The following is a 22,167-nucleotide window of genomic DNA, read 5'->3' as shown; positions in this document are numbered from 1 at the left end:
GCGTGCCAACTCCCAGAAAACGGTCATATGTTTAGTATTTGCTATTTGAGAAAATAGAGAAATGCTAAGAAAAACTTAGTTATTTTTGAAAACTTTCAAAAATTACACTTTCAAATGAATTGTTAATCACAGAAACATCTACGTGCATTTGAAAGATAGTATGTGTGTGAGAACATTTTTATGTCTGCTGACAGTGTGGTGCTTGCTTGAGTTTCTAGTTTATTCTTAACTCTGAGCTGTGAGATGAGCTCAGATAGCGTCATCTTAATTGCTCCTGGCATGATGTTACATTGGGGCGTCACACCGCAGAAGGTGGGTGTGTCAGAATATGCACCAACACCCAGCTGCCTAAAAATAGCTGTGCTTTATGCTACAAATTCTACTTAAAAAACAGCTATTGGGCACAGTTGAAACTTAAATTTTGCTTTCAGAAGGTTAAAGTAAAACTTCCGGCTCTGAGAATGCCCAGTTCCCCTCTGAAGCTGGACAGACGCGGTGCCGCACACACCAGCAAACGGCCCCCGCTGGGCCAGCCCCACCTGCAGCCAGCAGGGCACAGAGAGCCCCGCACCGACCCGCCCACACACCTTTCAGGTGGTGGAAGGACGTGAGCGCCGTCCTGAAATGCTTACCACACGGGAGGGACCACGCCAGAGCCATGATGAGATCCCCCAAGTAGTTGGGGTGGCGAACAAAGCCCCACCATCCAGAAACCAGAAGACTTTTTCCCGTTGAAGTAGGAATGATTTTTAAATCTATATAAGAATAAAAATACATTTTTAATAATCTCTAAACCAAGAGGGACATAAAATTTCCATGTAATATATACAACATAAACACAAACCAACACTTACGTGCGAGCTTTGGATCACTGGGATTTTTCCGGAATGCATTCTTCTGAGAATTTGCACATCGGAAGATGCCATATCCACAGACTGTAATTTTAAAATATTCTTATGTGAGTGATTTAGAGACAATCCAATGCTTAACAGCATCTGTAATGTCTCTTAGAAATTATGTCAGAGCACAGAATAGTCTAATTCTTAATAATTCAAAAACTCTCAATTCTAGAATGTAAAAAGATAATAACTCTTCTGAAATCTATCATACTACTTTCACCATCCACCTAGGGAATACCTTGAAGGCAAAACTAACACATGTAGTTACATCTGTGCAAAAAATAAAATCGAACACAGCCCACAATACAATAAAAGTCAATCCTAGAGCTCAGTATAATAAAAGTTACAGGCTCTTCCTCTCATCTGCTATTTATGATGCCTTCTGGCCCCGGCACAATACTTGATCAATCAAACCTAGAATTAATCAAGCTTAGCAGCAGTACCAGAACATCTCGTACTTTAAATACATGCTGAGTCCCACTGCAAGCCTGCAAGTTTGTTAACTTTATTCAAATTTTAAAATGTCAACATCCACAAGCCCTGGCATACGTACCACTGACTAGTAACTATTACATCGTCAGTCAAGTAATAAACAACCCTACTCCCTGGTGTGGTTTGAATGTGTCCCCCAAAGTCCACGTGTTGGAAACTTAATCCCCGACGCAGCAGTGTTGAGAGGTGGCCCTTTAAGAGAAGGGATTAATGTCCCTGTCACGGGAGTGGGCTTGCCATCGCCCAAGTGGGCTTGTTACAAAAACGGGTTTGGTGCCCTCCCCTCTTGCACTCTCTCCTCCCCCCGCCCTTGCCCTTCTGCATGTGACGCCGCCATGCTCGTGGCCTTCCCAGCCTCCAGGTCCATGAGCCAAATACATGTCTGTTCATCACCGATTACTCAGTCTCGGGTATTATTTGAGCAGCACAGAACAGACTAAGACGCTCCGACTTTCAGCTGAACCGTAAGTTACACTGTCTCGAATAACACCTGAGCACGGCTGACACGGATAACCTAACCAATGGTGAAACTACATCTTCATATTTTAGTTTTGTAGTGTTTGGAAAAAAATGATGAGGTATAGAATTTTAACAGAAGATACAAGGTGGGTTCTTACTGGGTGCGATGCACTTGCATAGAGATAAGTAGTTTCCTCTGAGTCTAGTTCTGGGGTTAAGGCTCCCCCCGCCCCGTACTAGAATGAACTGTTCCATCTGCATTTGTGTTCCCATCCGGGTTGTGCTGACCTGTGCTAGAACCTAACCATAGGGACCTTGCACGTCAGGTCTTATGTGCTTACAATAAAAAGCAGCTGGAAGATTCCGCCACAGCCTGAAGTTTTCACATACGGATGAAGGAAAGAGACTACCTGTCCAGTCTGGCTCAACACACGAATGTTTTTATGAAGGTTGTTTTACATCATACCTGTGAATATCTAACATATAAATTTGGTTAGAGTCAAAAATTAAAATGCTTTGGTGTGGAAATTCAGTTTTCATTCTTCTCACACAGCAACGCAACCTGCATTGTGATCCAGTGACTAGGAGGTTTCTTCGTTGCTAAATGCACTGATGTTACACAGTTTGTTAATAAACCAGTAGTTGCCAAAATTCTTGACCTCTCAGGTGTCTGATAAACTGGGCATTCAAAGGTATAGAGGTCTGAATCTGTCTGCTTAGAAGCATCTGGTTTTTCAGTAGAAATCTTTAAAAAAAAAAAATCCAATAGTTAAATTGCATAGTTCAAGCAAATCAGTAGCTCACATTTTCTATATGCTGGGTTTGGGGGATTTGTTATGAACGAGATACCTCTAAGGTTAGAGGGTTAATGTAACTGCACATGGAAATTATGCCTGGAGAATTTAAAGAGCAATTATGGCACGTTCTTGAGCTGCACTAACACTGCATCTTAGGAGAGCACCTACTTTAGATTTCAGCAATGTTCTGGGCTGTTGTAAATGTCTGCTGTCTGAAGTGTACCATCAAACCTCCCTTACGAAATCAGAGGGAATGGAGAGAGAACAAACGGTCTGTATTACCGAGGGAAAGCTCAGACATGTAGGATGTCGTGACAGATGGCAGGGTGCTTACCTTTGTGGGCACAAAGTATATGACGGGAAAATCACAACACATCTCGAGAGGCAGCGAGTCTTCGAGTACTTTTTGTTCATGATTCCACCTTGCCCCCTCGATGAATAATCCGAAAATGTAAACTCCAGCGTGTGAGGGGTCCAAGCCCTAGGACGGAAGAGAGGTGGGGTCAGCGGTCCCCCAGGAGGACGGGCCAGGGGCTCCACCCGGGGCCAGCCCAGCCAGAGGCTGACCAGATGCGGACCTGCCCACCTGGGGGGCTTGTCCCCACGTGGGGCCATCCCTGCCCACCGCACGTTGTCCCAAGTTCTAAGGTGAATACTTAATTCTTTTCTTACTCTGAGCACTTAGGAAAGTTTTTAGGCTTTGGTCTATCTATATAATGATAAGCTTGAATTGACAGATACTACCAAACATAATAAAAACCCAAACTTCTACAATTAGAATCCTGTAGCTGAGCTTTTTAGGAGAGAGCCAGAACAGTTACAAAAGCATTAAAGAAAGAGTCTACTGTGCTCAAACTGTGTCACCTCCCTCTACCACGGTGGCTACGGTTACTCATTTAGGCTACGGAAATTTAAAAAAGGCTGGGAAAGGTTCTGTATGTCTTTGAATGATATGGGTCAAATAAATGATTCAATTTAAATGACAAAAGGTTAAATAAAATGAGTTTCTAGTGAGTTCCGTGAAGTGGACAATTTAGTTGCCAGCATCTGCGATTCTGGTGACTCCAGGTGTGAAGGCTGCGAAGCCAGGCGCTGTCCCGCAGGTGGGCCGCGGGGAGGGCGCTGCCTGCTCCTGTCCGGCAGGTGGCTGAGGACGAGGGCTGGCACTGTCCTGTGGGCTGTCCTGCGCTCCCTCGAGGCAGCTGGCGGCTCCTTGACGGGGAGCTGCTCCCTGGTGGCGCAGCCCACGCTGAGCTTGGTGACACTCTGTGCTGTCCACGGTGTGGGGAGCGACTGTACCCGGAGGTGCAAACTGAACTCGCATCAGCACCTCCTAGTCTGGCTGATTCTATGAAAGACTCCAACCGGGAGCTGCTTTGTAGAATATAATGACTTTTACGTTTCTTCCCCGTAACGTAGGTAAATGCGAGTTTTCCCGTCCCGCGTTGGCTCTCGTGGTGTCCTTTCATGAACATCTGGGAAGATGTCCATCTGGCGAACTTGCCAGCCTGACTCCCATTTATGCCCGCGGGACCTGGCCGCGGCCCACATGGCCTTTTCCTTGACCCCAACCGCAGGTAGTTTGCAGACGGCCCGTTCTGGGGGGATTGAACTCTCCAAGGCGCCACCAGGGGAAAGGGAAGTAACCGTCCTCCACCTAAACGGAAGCTGGTTCTTGGTGTCAAGCAGAAATGACCGAGCACAGTGACGACACAGCCAGAGACAGCGAGCGAAGTGGGAGGCAGCTTCTGCCCCCTCGGTACGGACAGGCCCACCTGCCTCCCGCAGCCTGTTCAGCCCAGCGGGGCGCAGGAAGAGGTTAGGGTCCGGGCTAGGCTCGGGTTCAAAGTGCGTGATGCGAGCCCGCTCAGTCTTCCTTTCCTGACCTGTCGAGTGAGGCTCGAACGACGCAGGCGGAGAGCCGGGCACAGTACCCGGCACACGGTAAACGCTCCGCGAACGCTGGCTGCTGAGCGTCAGCCGGTGTCACCAGGTCAGCTGTCACCTTCTGGACGGCAGGAGCCGTATCCCGTTCATCTCTGTACTCCCAACAGCTACCACAGTTTGGGATATGTACTTTCAAGTGAATAAATTAATACACAATTGAATAAAAAGTCTGTAACACATCTGAACTTTAAATTTCTTCCCCTTGCCAAGTGCTCACCTCATTTCTGCCCAAACTCCAGCAACAGGGCACCACCATCCACACAAGGACACTCCACCGTCACTGTCATTTTAGACCCACCGCACGCCCTCTGTTTGAAGTGAGTCTTCCCCGTGGAGCCCCCACTCCTTGGAGCTCTACTTCTAGGAGAATCAGGGTCTCGCTCTTCAGGCACCAGCCCTTTAAACACTTCTTTTTCTCCTCAGAGTCTTTTCTCCTCTAGGATGGCTTCTCCCAGGTCCATCCTTCCGATACAGCGTCGAGTGCTGAGCAGACTCCCCGGCCCAGACTGCACCGAGTGGCCAAGCCGCGGGGCTGCCGCCCCCCCCCCCCCCCCGGATTTCGGAACAGCCGTGAGAGCCCTGGCAAACGAGAAGTGTCCGCGGTGGACCAGAAACTGCGGGAGCCCTGAGGACGGAAGGCACGCGGGGCCGGGTTAAGGAAAGCAGTCAATACTACGCACAGTGAAACTAAATACAATCACAACATCACACCCCCGACTCAAAAAGCCTCCAAATCCTACAGACTAATCTCAAATAAAATATTGATGCAGAAGTCTTGAGTAAAGTATTAGAATGAAGACGATTCGATCGCAGAAAATCTTTTAATATAATTAACCATATTGATAAAAGTGAAAAATCATGTGATTATCTCCATAGATGCTGAAAAGATCTTTCATCACATTTATTTTCTGTTCTTCATAAAAAGTTAATATAGGAATCATACTTTATAACAAAATAAACTCCAGGTAGTTCTATCTATGTAATCCACCATGTTAATAAAAGATAAAAGCTGTCTGATTATTTCGATGCAGAAAATCATTTAATAAATTCAATACCTATTCCCAATTTAAAAAACTTCAACAAACTAGGAATAGAACTTTCTTCATCTACTAAAAACCTATAAATGACACAATACTTAGAAATATTATGTGCTATTCCTTGAGTTTTAGGAAAAAGACAAGGATGTTCATTATTAACTTTTCTATTGAACACTGGACTAGAAAGAAATTGAAGAACTATATAGATGTTTAAATTAAATTTAAGCTAGAGAAACAAAAAAGACCTAAATAAATACTTATGATTGAAAGTTGCGATACTGTTGAGACATCAATTCTCCAAAAATTAAGGCAACTTTAAAGAAGAGCAAAGGTGGAGGACTTTGTGCTACCAGGCACCGAGACTCACAGTGAAGCCACGGTAACTGAAACAGTGCGGTGCCGCCAGAGACAGACGAATCACCAGTGGAACAAGACGGAGACTCCAGAAACAGGCCCAGGCACATGCGACTGTCCATGACAAACTGAAGGAGGGGAGGGACGGCCGTTTCAACGAAAAGAAACGGTGCAAAGTCAGTTGGGTATCCGCATGGAACAGGAAGAACTCTGACCCCCACCCCATACCACACACAAACTCAACTTGATGTAGATCACAGAACGTAGAAGGTAAAGCAATAGAGTTTCTAGAAGGCAACAGAGAACAAAGAGAAGATTTCATGACCTTGGGGTAGGCAAAGATTTCTTAAATAGGACATAAAAAAAGCACTAACCCTAAAGAAAAGATGAATATACTGGAATTTGTTATAACAAAGAATTTTTGTTTATCCAAAGACATCATTAGAAAGTGAACTGGAATATCACATACTGGGAGAAGATGTCTTCAATAAACACATCTGATAAAGGACTTATATCCAGAATATGTAAAGAATTTCTATAAATCAATAATACAAAGACAGCCCAATTAAAAAATGGACAAAAGTCTCAGAAACGTCATAAAAGAGGAAATCCAAATGTCAACAAGCATTTTAAAAGGTGCTCAGCTTCATTAGCCATCAAGGAAATGCAAATTAAAATTACAGAGAGGTACCACTAGGCACCCACCAGAATGACTAAAATTAAAACACTCAAAATACCAAGTGCTGGCAGGCTGTGGAACGAGCTTTTACTTCCTGGCCGGCCCACAGATGGGTACAACCACTTTGAAAGACCACTTGGCAGCTTCTACACCAAAGCTAAACATATGGCTATCTACAACCCTCAGTTTACAGCCACGCGTCACGTAATGACACTTCAGCCAATGACCAACCAAACATAACCAGGTGGTCCCACAACATTATAATGGAACTGAAAAATTACTATCGTCTAGAGACATCGTAGAGCGATATAGTATCTTTCTATGCTCAGACACACACACACCATCGTGCTCCACTTGCCGCAGCATCCAGGACAGTGACGTGCCGGACTGGTGTGTAGCCGGAGCAACAGGCCACACAGCCCAGGTGTGCGGGAGGCTGGACCACCTGGGTTCACGTAGACACACTCCATGATGTCCGCACAATGAAGACGTCACCTCATACTCACTTCTCACAACACAGTCCCATCCTTAAGTGGCACATGACTGTATTTATTTCCTTATTACTGTTCTTGTTATTTTGGTTGTAGTCAACCTAGTGGGTGCAAAATGGCTTTGCTTTGCATTTACCTGACCAGAAATATTGAGCTTCCTTCCATGTTTTTGTTACTCCTTTGACCAACACCTGTCCTCCCCCGGCCCCCAGCATTGGTCCTGGAGCAGAAAAACAGATTCCCAGATTCCGAGAACAAGTCGGAACGCAGTAAATGACAACCATGGCTCTCCAATCAGTGGGGCCGGCGGCAGCAGAGTGGGAGGACTGGGGTCTCCGCGCAGTGGCTGCCTGTGCCCCCCGGCCTGAGTGGCCCCCTGGTTTCCGCTGGGACCTGGCTGAGCTCTGGCAAGGGCGTTTCAGCCAGCAGCTGCCATGACAGCTTTGCCCACTGATTCGAAATAACACCTTTAAACTCCGACCTCAGCAGCATCCTGTCTTCATTAATGAAACGGGATAAAGTTCACTCGTTCTATCAACTTAACTGTTTTATTCCTTATCTATGATTTATTTCTTTCCCCCAGAAAGGGAGCCGCGAGGGGAGGTCTGACGGCATTTGGACCGGGAGGGGACCGTGCCCCGTTTACCCCCGCGCCGGTGCCTGCAGCAGGTGCGGGCGGGTTTGCAAGGGCATGGCTGAAGGAAGGAACAATTCCCGTCCCCACGTCCCAAGCACCCGGTACCTTAAAGGCTCTCCGGACTATGTTGAGCTTCCTCTCGATGATGATGGAGAACTCCTCGTCCGAGACGTCGCTGGGGTTGTCGATCACGTGGTGGGTGAACGCCAGCGCGTCCACGGGGATGCCGCGCTCCCTGCCGTAGTCCTGGAGCACCGCGGCGAGGAAGGCTGCGGGACCGGGCGGCCCGTGAGTCGGCGCTGCCCGCGGGCCGCGACGGGGAGGGGAGGGAGGGGAGGAGGCGGGTGTGAGGCCGGGTGGGTGGGCAGGGGGTCACCGGGTCACCAGGTCACCCGGCGCGGGTGGCACCTGCAGGGGCCTCCTGGGGCGCGCGCGGCTCCTCTAGCTCCAGCCCCTCCCGCGCCCGCCGCGGGACCCTCGCCATCTCTGACCCAGGCCTGGCTGGTCATCAGCCCCCACCTCTTGGCACAAAGATGGGGCCCAGAGGCCGGTCTGAGGCCAAGTGTGTCTGAGTCTTCCTCAAATGGCACCTGGACGGTGGGAACAGGGGGGCTCTTTTCTCTGGGGTCGCTGAGCTGCTGTGGCCACTTCGCCCCGGTTGCGTGGAGAAAGGCCGCGTGGGCAAGAAACAACGAGAACATCTCCAGCTCCACGTGCCCGACATTCCCACCCCCTCAGGCTGCTCCCGTCCCTGTGCCCGTTTCGGTGCATGACCTCAGCAGCCACCGGCTTCCCAGGCCAGAGACCCAGCAGTCGTGCCATGTGACTGCGGTTAATCACTGTCTCCTTCCTCTACCCCTGCCTGGTAACACTTAACTTGCGGCCTGCCTCAAGTCTCATCCTGGAGGCCATTTCCTTGGTGGCCCTCCCTGGCCCTTGGTTAAGGTCCCTGTTTTATGCTCCAGAAGTATTTGATTCATTCAGAAAGTCGTTCCTCGCGCTTCTATTTACATAGAGAGCGTGTGTGGTGCGGGGGGCTGTATTAGGTGCGAGGGCACAACCGGAGTTAAAACAGCCCGGGGTCACAGTCCGGCGTTGCCCCTTTATGATTCCCTCAGCGCCCGCCCACACGTTCTGGCCTCAGTCTCTTTCCTGCTGAGCATTCGTGCAGAGCAGGTGGGCCCGGCCCGCAAACCTTCCATCATCAGCCCCCAGGGAAGGTGCCACCTCCAGTCTTCTGTGGTGGCCTGTGACATCACAGATTCAATGGCCTGGAGGCAGTCCCTGCCGTGCTGGGAGAGGCCTGATGAGGGGGGTCTGTTCTGGGATGTGAGGAGACTGGGGTGGGGGAGGGGAGTGGGAGGGAGAGGAGAGCTTGCTCTAGCGCACGCACGAGACTCGGGCGCTTGTGGGGCTGCAGGGACTGTCGTCCCGGCTCCTCACCCCGAGGGGGGCAGCCGAGGGTAGTGACGGGCCGGAGCGGGGCCGGCCCAGCTCTGAGGCTCACCTTGTGGGAAGAAGAAAGCCGGGAGCCAGTATCGTGCAGGAAAGCCTTCGGAGAAACTCTCCGGCTCAGCAGCGTGTTTGGATTTTGATGGAACAGACAGCTTCCAAGCCGTGAGAAATCTCATATACCTGTTGGACGGCAGGCACAGGTTGGGGTCAGGAGGGCACAGCTGCACACCTTCAGGGCGTCTGGGCAAGTCCCTCCGCAGCCTCCCAGGTTCCTCGCTTTACTTTTCGTCTCAGCTTCACCCACTCAGGACTCTTGTCCTGTACTTGAGTGGAAACCAGCTTGTGAGGGAAAGGGAGACCCCAAAGGCTGGAAGGCAATGGATTTGGGTCACAAGGGAGGCCATTGTCGCGGGAATCCTGGTTGGGCCTTGCTAAATCTTGTCATAGACTTCGCCCAAAGGATTTACGTCATAGAAATGTGGTCAGATGTCTACATTTGCTCTAACACTCACTTCTGGTTCAATGGTGTAGGAGGCAGTCTGGTACAGACTTTGGAACCCAATTTTCTGGGTTCAAATCTCAATACTTCCATGCTCTAGTGTGAAACTTTGCACAACTTACTTACTTCATGCCTTTGTGCCTCAGTTTCCTCATGTCTAAAGTGGGGATGAGGATGATGGTAGTACCTACTTCACATCATAGGGTTACTGTGAGAATTAGGTGAGTTAGTATTGAAGTGAAGCGTTTAGAAAAATGTTTACCACACCACAAGGTGCTTGTTAAATGTTAGCTATTCCCATTGCCTTTCAAGCTATTTTTATTATGACTAAAAACACATTTAAAAATTAAATAAAACTAGGGGCCTGGCACTGTGGCGCATGCCTGTAATCCCCGCACTTTGGGAAGCTGAGGTGGGAGGATCACTTGAGGCCAGGAGTTAGAGACCAGCCTGGGCAACATAGTAAGACCCCATCTCTACAAAAAATAAAAATTAGCCAGGCATGGTGGCACATTCCTGTAGTCCCAGCTACTGGAGAGGCTGAGCCAGGAGGATCCCTTGAGCCCAGGAGTTGGAGGCTGCAGTGAGCTATGATCGCACCACTGAACTCCAGCCTGGGCAACAGAGTGAGAGAGACTCTGTCTCTAAAACAAACAAAAAAAATTATATGTAACTCATTCTTATTTCCTTTCACATTTCCCCTGCTAATTTCTCAGGACACAACGTAGAATAACAGAAAGAGAAAGGTACTAGGTTCTCTCTTGACGTGGATGGCCTTGGAGGAGACTCAACTTCCCCGCGTCCTCAGCCCACAGGGAACGCAGGAGTCCCTCCCCTGCGTTCTCACACATTGCTGCGGGAAGCCAAGGAGACCACACATGTGACAGTGTGTCGGGAACTGTTAAGCTCGGAGCACAAACGGGGAAGGAACGTATGGAGCTTTCACCCGTACCGACGGCGTATTGCGGTGAAGGCCACTTTGGCCCACGTATTAAAGAAGTTCAGTCGCTGGATGAGATCGTTCACCCAGGGGCTCAGCGGCTTACATGACAGGTAGGCGTGTTTCTGTTGGGATTGAAAGACAGTCACGTTAACTTTTCTTTTCAGACTTGTCTTTGGGGTCATTAGGAGCATTTCTGCGAACTTCGGTAACGGGCTCAACTGCTCGGGAGAAACAATCCGGCAGGAGATGTTGTTTTCCAACTGAAAGCAATAATGGAAAATCTGAAAATTATTACCAGGGCAGAAAGGCATTATTTTAACAGGGCTGTGGATGAAACTCCTAGAAGCTTCCATCCTGGCTGAAGGCTTCTGTCACTCTTCCCAAATCCTTCCCTTGCCCACCCCTCCCCCCACTGCGAGCTCCCCTTCACATGCCCTGAGGTGTGAGCAGGTGCGGCCTCCCGGCCTCCCCCCATACAAAGTTCTGTAACCCCCACCCACCATCTGCTCCTTTCCCCGACTTCTGCTCCCAGTCCTGCGCCAAGCTGACCCTGCCGCTGTGCTGTGCACAGCCCTTCCGGAGTATTCCCTCTCTCCTCTATAGACTCAGCTTTCCATTCTCCATCCCTTTATTAACACGCTCTGCTACCTCAAACGCACCAACCACCCAACACTCAATCCTACCTCCCTGTTGCACGTTGGCAGGAGGAGGCCTTACAGTCCCCCAGCCGCCGCCTCCTCTGCTGACAGGCTTCCTGAAGGAAGACGCCCTCGGTTTCTGTCCCCTCTCCTGGAGTCTTCCTTAGGAATCACCAGTGACCCTCTACTTTCCATGCTCATGACCGCCCCCCCAACTCGCATTCGTATCCTAAGCTAGCTACTCCCTCCTCCTCTCTTGCCTTGGCTCCTGTCTATACTCTGTCCCAGCTTTCTCGTGAATCATCTCCATCTTTTTAGGGCCCATCCATTGGCTCCTCTTCTTCCCTCCCTTGAGGCTGGTGTTGCTCCGAATCCCTTCAGCCCTTTTCTCTTCCTGCTTTATGCTCTCCCGGGTTCAGTCCATGGCTGTGGTTTCCACCGCTTGGTCTGGGCTGACGATACCAGTCTTGCTTTGTAGCCCATGCCCTGTCCAGTTGCTTTCCAACAGCCCCACCTGAGAGCTCCTGCAGCTCCTCACACGTCCTGTGTCCGGAACGGAACGTTCTGATCTGCCCCTCAGACGGCAGGTCTTTCTGGCCACCTTGTGTCTGAGTGGCAGTGCTCCCTCCAGTCCAAGCGGGACACTCCCCCTGGCCACGCTCGGCTCTGGCTGCTCCGTCAAGTATGCAGTGGCCTCAGCCGTATGTACCCGTGTGCGTAACATCCCAGCAGCTACGTCCTCTCAGCCTAACTCTGCACGCGTGTGCGTCCCGGCTCTTTCACTGCTTGGCTTTCTGAGCAAGGACTGGAGCCTTTCTGCTCCTCGGTTTCCACGGCTGCAAAACACGGGCACGGGAGTAGAGGACGCCCAAGAGCCTTGCAAACTCTGAAGCCTGTACTTCTAGACGTGACGCCACATCTCAATTTTTCCTCACAGTTTATATTCGATTTTAAAGAATCGTAATTGTCGTTGCTTCCTCTAACCTGTCTTTATGTTTTCTACAGACGTTTATAAAAATAACACTATTGAGATGAAATTCATCTCTCATACAATCTGCTCACTCAAGGTGTGTCAGCCAGTGGTTTCCAGTGCATTCACTGAGTTGTGCGGCTATCACGACAGTCAATTTTAAAACATTTTCATCACTCCACACACACAAAAACCCTTCTCGTGCCCGCTGACGTTCACTCCCCAATTCCCTGTCACCCCGACCCCCAGGCAACCAATAATCTATTTCTGTCTCTATAGATTTGTCTGTTCTGGACGTTTCATGTCAATGGAATCACACGCGGTGTGTCCGGTAACGGCCTTCTTTCACCCAGCACAGAGAACGCTGTCCTCAGGTTCATCCCTGCTGCGGCGTGTCAGAGCTCCATGCATCCTGCCGACCGAGTGACACTGCATTGTGGGGACGCGCCACGTTCCGTTCACCCACGCGGCAGTCGACGGACATATGTGTTGTTTCCACCGCTTGGCTATTGTGAGTAACGCCACCATGAACATTCATGGGCAAGTTTTTGTGTGGACATGTTTTAATTTCTCTTGGGTATATACCTAGGAGTGGAATTGCTGGGTCAAATGGTAACACTGTGTAACTTTTTGAGGAACCACAGCCTGCGTGGGGAACCTGCAGCCTCAAGGCCGTGTGTGGCCCTCCAGATCCCCAAGTGTAGCCACTGGACCAAATGCAAACTTCATGGAACAAACCCCTTTATTAAACGGATTTGTTCTGTAAAACTTGGATTCAGTCAAAAGGCTGCACTCAGCATCCAGAAGACCCCATGTAAAAAGGCTGCACCATTTTACACACCCACGAGTGACAAATGAGGGTTCCAATTTCCCCACATCCTCACCAACGCTTGTTAGTGTCTCTTTTTGATTCTATCCGTCCTAGCAGGTGTACAGTTGTATCTCACTGTGGTTTTAATTTGCATTTCTCTGGTTATACACGATGTTCAACAACTTCTCACATGTCTGCATAGGTTTACAACCTGGTATAGGATTCAGGGTTTTGGGAAAGGCCAGTGCTAATTATAAGGGGAGAATTTCATTTCTGGAGCAATAGTTTTTGTGTCCAACATGATGGTTGTTAATTTCCAGACCTTGGTCTAAGGTTTAATAAACTTTGTGTTTTTACAATTTGGCCTTTTGCTTAAGGGCACAACCGGGCAGTCTCTTCATCTTCTTGTTTTGCTTTGTTTTTATTTTTTAATTTAAAAATGTTGATTTTTTTGCTTACAAAAGCAATATATTCCTTTTTTTCCTCTGTCTCTGCTGCTTGAATCAGGAAAAAGCAATACATTCTCATTGTAGAAATGCGAAAATATAGAACCGTATAAGGCAGGTATAGAAATCATTCATAATTCTATTATCCAGAGAAAAAGTTATTTTTGTAGGTTTTTCTCCAGTTCTCTCTCTCCACACGCACACACATGCCCCTATACGTGTATATTCAGTTGAGTCTCCTTATTTGCAGTGGGTTTGTTCTGCAGAGTTCACTGTGAACACTGAATTAGCAAACACTGAGCCCGTGTTCCTGGGCACAAGCAACATTTAGAACTGTTACACTGGGCTGTACCACAGCTTATGTAACCAGATTCCTATTAATAGATATTCAAGTCGTTTCCAGCTTTATGTTATTATAAACAGTCCTGTAATAAACATCTCTAAGACAAATTTAAGCGGAGTTGTCAAATTGCCCTCTGAGAGGTTGTATTGATACATGCTCATACCAAAAGGATGCTGGCATCTCTTAATAGTTACGTAATATTTCATCACGTGTATGTGCCATAGTTAGCTTAACCACTCCTTGAACCTGGGTATTCATTTCAGGGAGACAAGTAACTAGGAAATAATAATACTTGCTTACCTGCCACAGTGTAGGCACTCTCATGGTAAGGAAACAGTTAAATATTTCCTCCAATTCTTGTGTGAGGATGATCTCTCCCTTTATTGCAAGTTGAAGATCTTTTAAAGATTTATGTATGACAAATAATAACTTATCAAATCGTCTAATTTCTTGGTTCAAAAAGGTTAGCAAGACACAATGGATAAGGGGATCATGACCTGGATTAAAAAAAAAGAGATAAAATTGTGATATTTTACAGATTAAAAGGAGGCTTTCCATGCAGGGACACAGGCTGTGAAGGGTGAAGGAATTTTGCGTGTCTTGATCAGGGTTGATCGACATGTTCTGGGGAAGGTCAGACACACACATGTTAGGGTCTGTGGACCGTCCTGTCTCCGTCAACACTACTCAACTCCTTCCCTGTAGTGTGGACGCAGCCACAGACAACACGCAAGGAATACGTGTGGCTGCATTCCAACAAAGCTTTATTTATGATATTTGTGTGTCACAAATTATCCTCTTTTTATTTTTCCAACCATTAAAAGTGCGAGAAGCATTCAGTTTGAGGCTGTGCAAAAACACATGGTGGGCGGGATTTGCTGCCCTTGATCAAGACTCAACGACAGCACTATCTTGACAGACTCTTGCTCAACATTTGATTCCAAAATGAACTTTTTAAAAGTGTTAGAATATGGATGTTAAAACTTAACTGGGAAAATTACCGCAGTCCAGTCATTTAGTCTCTTAGAGCTGGGGCTGGAACCAACTTGGGCCACCAGGCCACTCTCCCCGGGCCTGCCCTGACTGCCCGGAGCGCCTCGGGACCAGGGGGTCTCCCGGCACAGGGCCCAACCTCACTGCCCGGACGCTGTTCCAGAAGGCAGAGGGGCAGAGAGAACAGGGACCTAGAACTCTCCCCCAAGCAGAGCTGCCACTCTCTGATTTGCTATGTTTGTTGTATTTCTTCACTTTTGGTCCCAGCTGTGCACCCCCCAAACCCCAAACTACAGCATTATTTCTTTCTCTGCCCCCTGTCTGCCGGCTGGAGAGAAAAGGAGGTGGACGATTAGCTTTCCATCTACGCTACGCCAGTCTTTTTACTTCTGTGGAACTTCTGTCCTGTCTCTACCTTCCTCGTGATGCCAGAGTCCTTCCCCGAGGAGGGTCGAGGTGAGAGGAAGCGGCTCAGGGCCCGCGCTCACCTTTGACGTTCTCGGAAAGAGATTCCCAGACGGAGCTTGACATTATGCCCTTGAGCGTGCTCGCGGCTCCGGCAGCGCCCTCCTTCTCCACCGTCAGTGGCAGCCGCTTTAGCATGTCCGATGACATCTCCATCACCAGTTCGTCATTACTCTGCTCAAGTCTGCGAAAGAAATGAAGAGAAGGATGTGATACAGTGGGGCAAGGAGGTGACGGGAAGAGATTTGTTAAAGGGTACAAAGTTACAGGTGGGCAGGAGGAAGAGATTCTAGTTCCTACTGCACTGCACGACCACTGTAGTTAACAATATAGGAGGTCTGTTCGGAAAGTATCGGCCTCGTAACCATTCTCCTTATATTAACAACGGCTGGATATTTTCCGGACAGACCTCGCATACTTTCAAATAGCTAGAAAAGAGGATATTGAATGTTCCCAACACAAAGAAATGATAAATGTTTGAGATGACTGATATGCTAATTACCCTAATCTGATCACTATACATTGCGTGTATCTTAACATCACTATGTAACCCATAAATATGTACAATTGTGTGTCAATTAAAATAAATAAAAATTTTAAAGAAATGAATGCAGAGATGAATGAGGTACGGCTGTGTCCGATGTAGGAGGGCCGTCTGTTGAGGTCCCATCTGAAGGTAGACACATTGTCACAGAACCAGGAAACTATAATACGGAAGATCTTACAGAGACCATGGAGTTCGTTTCATTTTACAGACGAGAACACTGTCCAGTGCACTTAAGATATTTGTGAAGAAATATGGATTTTAAAAGTTCTTTCAGGATTTCTTCAGGTGAGCCAGGTGCTGTCATCATCTCTGCTTTAGCGGCGAGGAGCCCGAGACAGCGTTAACTGACTTCCTCAAGTTCGCACAGTCGGCGCAGCTGAGACTGGAATCCAGGCACAGCGAGGGAGGCGGAGGGAAGAAGTACGGGGGCCCGTGTCATCTACTTCCCGAGCAGCGGTGAGCCAGCACCCTAGATGTTTACAAACAGCCGGAGCACACTTTGTTGTATCCCTGGGAGGGCGGAGTGGGATTATCCATGTGGCAATCAAACCACTGAGGAGTCAAGCCATGTCACTGTGGATCTTACTGTGCAGTCAGGCTGAGGAGATCTGGGAATCTGGGTACATATTATACCATTTGGAAGCCAGCTGTGCTCACCATTGTGCCACCAACACTGCACACGTGTGACGCCATTTGAACCTCATGACAGCCTTGATGGGTAGACAGCTGTTACCCACATTTATGGATGAAGATACCGAGGCAATGTGACTTTAGAGGTCACAGAGGTCTAATCCACACCGGCCTTGCAATGCAGGGCTAGCTCTCCCTGACCACGCTGTCCTTTTGCTTATTAGGGTGGTTATCTTTTCCTGTGCTATCGAAGTCAATATGTACATTTCACATTTAAACAAATTCATTTTAAGAATACCACTCACCTGGTATAATTCAGTCACTCATTCAACAAAGATTTATTGAGTGACTACTACATGCTCCGTAAGTGTGTGTGTGTGTGTGTGTGTGTGTACTTGTTTCTGTGTCATTTGGAGAATTTAGTTCCTCCACCATGTAGATTATACTTTTCTACAAGTTCTATACTCTGTCTCTTCAAATGAATATTTAACAAATTTTGACCAGTAATGTTTCCTGGTGAGTTCTTACCGGATCTTGAGGGTGGCAGTGGTGGTAGCTCTTGGTTGCATGGCAATGAGACTTTCAATAAACTCCTGGCTCTGAATCTCCCTGCAGCTCCGTATGGCCTCAGGGTGGACTCCCAAGACCTCCGGAGGATCGTCATCAGGCAGGGACTGGATGATGTGTATGCAGTCCTCCAGGCTTGCACCTTTGGGCACTGGCTGACATAACTGAAAATTTAACCACTTTGTTAGTTTTTGTTTTCTTCAATTCTGCTCCTTCGGAACACTTTGTTAGTTTTTGCCTGAGTAAGATATCTACTTTCAGTAATGCTTAAAGACAATATTTTCCCATGAAATTTTACACAGAAATCTCTTACTTGTATGTGGTATACGGTAGACACTGTCCAAAGCAACGTCTGGGACTACTGTGTTGTAATGTGTACGTGAAATGCACATATGACATTCTCTTTGGGAAAAGAGAGCAAGAAAAACACTTTAAAGGCCAGGGTGATTCTGACCACCCCTTTCCTCAGGGAAATATACCCAAAAGATAATGAATGCAATAAACCTTGAGCAAATCGTTTTACTTTAGTAAAACCTATAGAAGGAATGTGGGAATGATCTTAAGAATAGCAGACCCTTAACAAGTAAGAGAAATGCATTGTTCATATGGTCAGGAAAGAATGGGGGTGGTGGCTGTTTTTATAACCTCAAGGAAAATATTGAAGAATTAATGAGGGCCAAGAGGGAAACATCAAACCACAAAGAGTCACTGATAAAAAAATTACCTGCAGAAGCCAAGATTATGACAAAGAACAGAAAGAGCTGGCAAGTTGGAATCGTCATGAAATTCCCAGTGTTTTAAAGCAGCTGAACAATTGAAATATATGATTTCAGAGTACACTGCTGTTGTCTGATTTAACTCTGCCAATGGAACTGTATGCTGTACGCTACTGTATACCTCATTCACTTATTCACTTAACGCATACTTAAGGCCATAGTCTGTACACAAAGACCATGCACATTTTACTTTTGGGGCAATATAAAGGACTCCAAATTTAACAAATTATTATGCTATTTTAAACATTCTTTTTAATGGAAATCTTAAAAAAAAAAAAAAAAACCTCATGGCTTTTCCTGTCTTAGCAATAGTGTATAAAGGATATACTTTAATGTCTTCTTGACTCAGGGTCATCAGCGGAGACTGTTACTAGCCATTCTATAGGTGCCTTACAAATGCATCTCCTTAAAATATCATATTTACCATTTTGTCTCTCTCTCCGTACCCTTAAGACACTAGACAGGTAACCTGGATAGGATCTGTCTTTCCTTTGACTATACCAGGCCGCTCCCAACTCACAGTGATCACCCACACTCTACTCACCTCTCCTATCCAAATTCCCACCCATCAAAATTTGTGTCAAGTCCTACCCTCCACACTCTAAGGTCAGAGTTCTGCAGATTTTTTTTCCTATGTTACAATAGCAACCATTGGGCAGGGGAACAGTGGCTGGTGTCTAGCCTGAGATTTCTGCTACACAAAGGTGGAAGTCTGGATGCAGGATAGACACTAAAGGGGGAGAAGAGGAGATACAGAACGAGAGAAGATGTAGAATTTGATCTTGTTGGGGCAGGAGCCAAGTTCTTGAATCTCCGCACCGCTGCTTACTAGTTGCATGTGCGTGGGACCCTGTGAACACCAGTCTCCTTCCCTGTAAACCGGGACATCTATTCCACATGGTTGTTTTGAGCATTAAATGAGAAGTACATGTAAATTGACTGGCATGGAATAGTTGGTCTATAGATGTTAGCTTGCCTCTGCTTTCTTGTGCCTTGTATTTTATACTCTGGGTTCTCACAAGGTATGAACTACTTCTTTGTCATTCTTTTTTTTTTTAACTGCCCTGCATAATGTCGTATTTAATAGAGCAGTGAGTAAAAGTAAACTTTTACAATACTGAAAGTTAATAAAAGCCATTAAAAATGAACATTAAAATTTATTGAAATACATATTTTAAATAATGTAACAATGTATAGTTAAAAATAATCGAGTAATGTAAGAAGATAAATTCCTTTCTTACCTCATCTCTGTAGAAACCGAAGTCATCTTTCATAACTTCAGGATTACAAAATTTGTAGAGGAGGGTCTTTAAGCATCGCTTGTCCCAGCTGTCAGTCACCCGGCCACCGTAAATCACTTCCCCGAGCAGGTAGCGCAGTGCTTTCCACGGAATACTGGACTGTCCGTTCAGGGAATATTCCAACACCTTTATGGCAACCTTTAGAAAATCCACTAGTCTTTATTATTTCAGTATACATTTTGAACTTTTGGTCTCAAGCAATCCCCCGTGCCTTCCCAAAGTACTGGGATTACATGTGTGAGCCACCACACCTGGTCTTTTTAGTTCCTTTTGTTGTGTTCTAATTTCTTAAGATGAATATTCATTTCCTGTATTTCTTTTTTAGTAAGAAAGACATTTAAGGCCATAATTTTTTTCTGAGCATGGCTTTTGTATTGTTATGCCCTTTTTGGTATGAAGAAGTCTGTCTCATTTTCATTGTGTTCGCTATTTCGTGATTTCCTTTTTAATATCCTCTTTGATAAAAGGTTATCTAGAACAGCGGTCTTCAACATTTTTGGCACCAGAGAGCAGTTTCATGGAAGATGGGGGTGGGGAGGTGGGGGGCTGGGGCCGGGGGAGGTGAAGCTCAGGGGGTGAGGAGAGCAGTGGGGATGGGAATGGCTGCAAATACAGAAGCAGCTTCTGTGGCAGCTCATCTCTCCTGCTGTGTGGGGCACCCCTCCTCCCCTTCCTAGGTTTCATGGGAGACAGTTTTCCAGGGGTGGGGCATGGGGAGGGGCAGTGCAGCTCTGTGGCTGGTCCCTAACAAGCTCTGGACCTCTTTTGGTCCTGGCCCCGGGGTTGGGGACCTCAGATCTAGACACATGTTACTTAATTTTCAAGTTACGAGTTTTTGGGGTCAAATTTTTATTATTTATTAGATTGTGATCAGAGAATGTGGCCCATAAAACCATTAAAGATTTTTCTTTATAGTTATGATCATGACCGAGTTTTGTAATAGTTCCTTGGATATCTGAAAAAATATGTACTCTCTATTGAAGGGATGTTAGTCAATTTCATATAGATCTATTAATCAATTTTATTGACTATATTATTCTATGTCTTGTTTTTGCTTATAAGAGCTGGTCAATCCAGATGGAGAGTTTTTGAAAATTTTCATAATAATTATATACACATACATATATGCACATGTATATACGTGTGTTTATATATACATATGTGTCTATATATGCTATAGTATGCTATCGTCTGATGAATGTAGAGATCATATTGTATAATGACTGAGACTACAAAACTCTGAAGCCAGACTGCTCCGGTTTGAACTATGCCTGTTCTGCTTACTAATTAGGCAAGTTACTTAATCTCCCTGTATCAACTGTGAAATGAGGATAATACTACCTTCTTGGCTGAGTGTGGTGGCTCATGCCCATGATCCCAGCACTTTGGGAGGCTGAGGTGGGAGGATCACTTGAGGCTAGGAGTTTAAGACCAGCCTAGGCAACAGAGAGATGCCATTTCTACAAAAAATTAAAAAAATTAGCTGGGTGTGGTGGCATGCACCGGTAGTCCCAGCTACTTGGGAGGCTGAGGCAGGAGGATTACTTGAGCCCAGGAGTTTGAGGTTGCAGTGAGCTATCATTGTGCCACTACACTCTTGCTAGGGCAACATAGTGAGATCCTGTCTCTTAAAAAAAAATACTACCTTCTTTATAGAGTTGTTGTAGGTTCTAAGTACTCCATAAAGCACCTAAAACCATGTCTGAGCACAAGCATAGACAGTAAATTCTACAAATGTTAACAATTTTCATGGCTGTTATATAGTCTTTATAAATTGTTTCTTTCTCTAGTTTGGTGCTTTTTCAGCTTAAATTCTACTCTGCCTGGTATTAATATTGCCATTCCTGCTTTTTCCTGTTTTTATTGTCTTGGTAGTTTCAAGCTTTCTTCATTAAGTGTTTTCCTTGTAAATTGCATACATCTGGGTTTTGTTTTGTAACCTAGTGTGTTTTGTTTTTTAATGAGGGAAGAATGCAGTCAATTTATATTTAATATAATGGCTGATAACATCTATTTTGCTTTGTTATTATTTATTTTACTTTGTTGTCTCTGTCTCTCCCTCTTATTTTTTGATAGCTTGATCAAATTGTTATTTATTTTCCTTTTTCTTCTTTGTTAATTTAGACATTATTCTGCTTCCGTTAAAGGTTACTTTTCCTTTCCTTGAATTTGTTTCTTTATTCAAATGAAAAGAAGATATCAATTATTTCCCCGCCAAAGTGTCTAATATATATTGTTTACATTGTGACTGAGCTTTGCATAAAGTCTGGACAGAAGCATGCTTGAGCTCACATTCCTCGCCAGATACCCAAGAGCAGCCGTTTCTGCCTGTGTCCCTGGTTAGGCGTGGAAGCGCACACGCGGACAGAAACGGAGCTTGCCGTGAGCATGGCAGCCTCCCGTGAGAACTGAAGGGCCTAGTGGAGACATACAGAAGACGTAGAAAGCTACCCATCTAGGGCATGTCTAGGTGATGGATACTCTGAGGCAGAATCAAGATTTTCCTTAGAAAGTTAAAAAAAAATCTGCTCTGACACAGAAATGAACGGGTAATCAGGGTGAAATGTTCTGCACTGGCAGTACAATCGCAAGAAAATTAACCTGGGAAAAACTGAAGCAGGTGCTGCCAGGTGTCTGCTTTAGCATAAAGAACACACCCTGCAACACAGCGCAAACAGGAGGCTCTGCAGAGAGAACAGCAAAGAAAGACTATTAAGGTAGACTTTCCCCGTCCCACAGTGGGCCACTGTAATCTCACCTGAGTAAGTAATACCGACACACATTTTTATACTGATTCGAGTGTGTCGGGAACTGTTCTAAGTGCCTTCCTTATAGTAACTAGTTTGCATCTTATAATCTGATTCTAGACAAGGTGGCTTCAAGGTGCACATTTGTAAACATTAACCCTTACTGCCTAGTTACAGAACTCTTTTTCTCACCACCATGGAAAACACTTAGTACTGGTGTAGACACATAGTAGGCTCTCAGTTT

The 22,167-nt window shown here is 46.3% G+C and overlaps 1 protein-coding gene across 1 annotated transcript in view; it reads right to left on the bottom strand.

The window, feature by feature from the left end:
• Nucleotides 1–2,260: 2,260 nt before the first annotated feature.
• The window catches only part of DNAH14 (dynein axonemal heavy chain 14), a 190,996-nt gene continuing 171,089 nt past the window's right edge, over nucleotides 2,261–22,167 (bottom strand). The window contains exons 77-85 of the mRNA XM_069484603.1: nucleotides 19,117–19,314; nucleotides 17,061–17,263; nucleotides 15,379–15,539; nucleotides 14,198–14,394; nucleotides 10,699–10,811; nucleotides 9,300–9,427; nucleotides 7,898–8,061; nucleotides 2,982–3,128; nucleotides 2,261–2,595 (exon numbers count right to left, since the gene is read on the bottom strand). Of these exons, the coding sequence (XP_069340704.1) occupies nucleotides 2,380–2,595; nucleotides 2,982–3,128; nucleotides 7,898–8,061; nucleotides 9,300–9,427; nucleotides 10,699–10,811; nucleotides 14,198–14,394; nucleotides 15,379–15,539; nucleotides 17,061–17,263; nucleotides 19,117–19,314 (1,527 nt within the window). The 3' untranslated portion in view covers nucleotides 2,261–2,379. The remainder of the gene's footprint in view (nucleotides 2,596–2,981; nucleotides 3,129–7,897; nucleotides 8,062–9,299; nucleotides 9,428–10,698; nucleotides 10,812–14,197; nucleotides 14,395–15,378; nucleotides 15,540–17,060; nucleotides 17,264–19,116; nucleotides 19,315–22,167) is intronic.

The sequence above is a fragment of the Eulemur rufifrons genome, chromosome 11 (assembly GCF_041146395.1).
Source record: "Eulemur rufifrons isolate Redbay chromosome 11, OSU_ERuf_1, whole genome shotgun sequence".
Lineage (NCBI taxonomy): Eukaryota > Metazoa > Chordata > Mammalia > Primates > Lemuridae > Eulemur > Eulemur rufifrons.
Note: the sequence above shows the minus strand (reverse complement) of the source record. Positions and strands in the feature narration are given on the sequence as shown.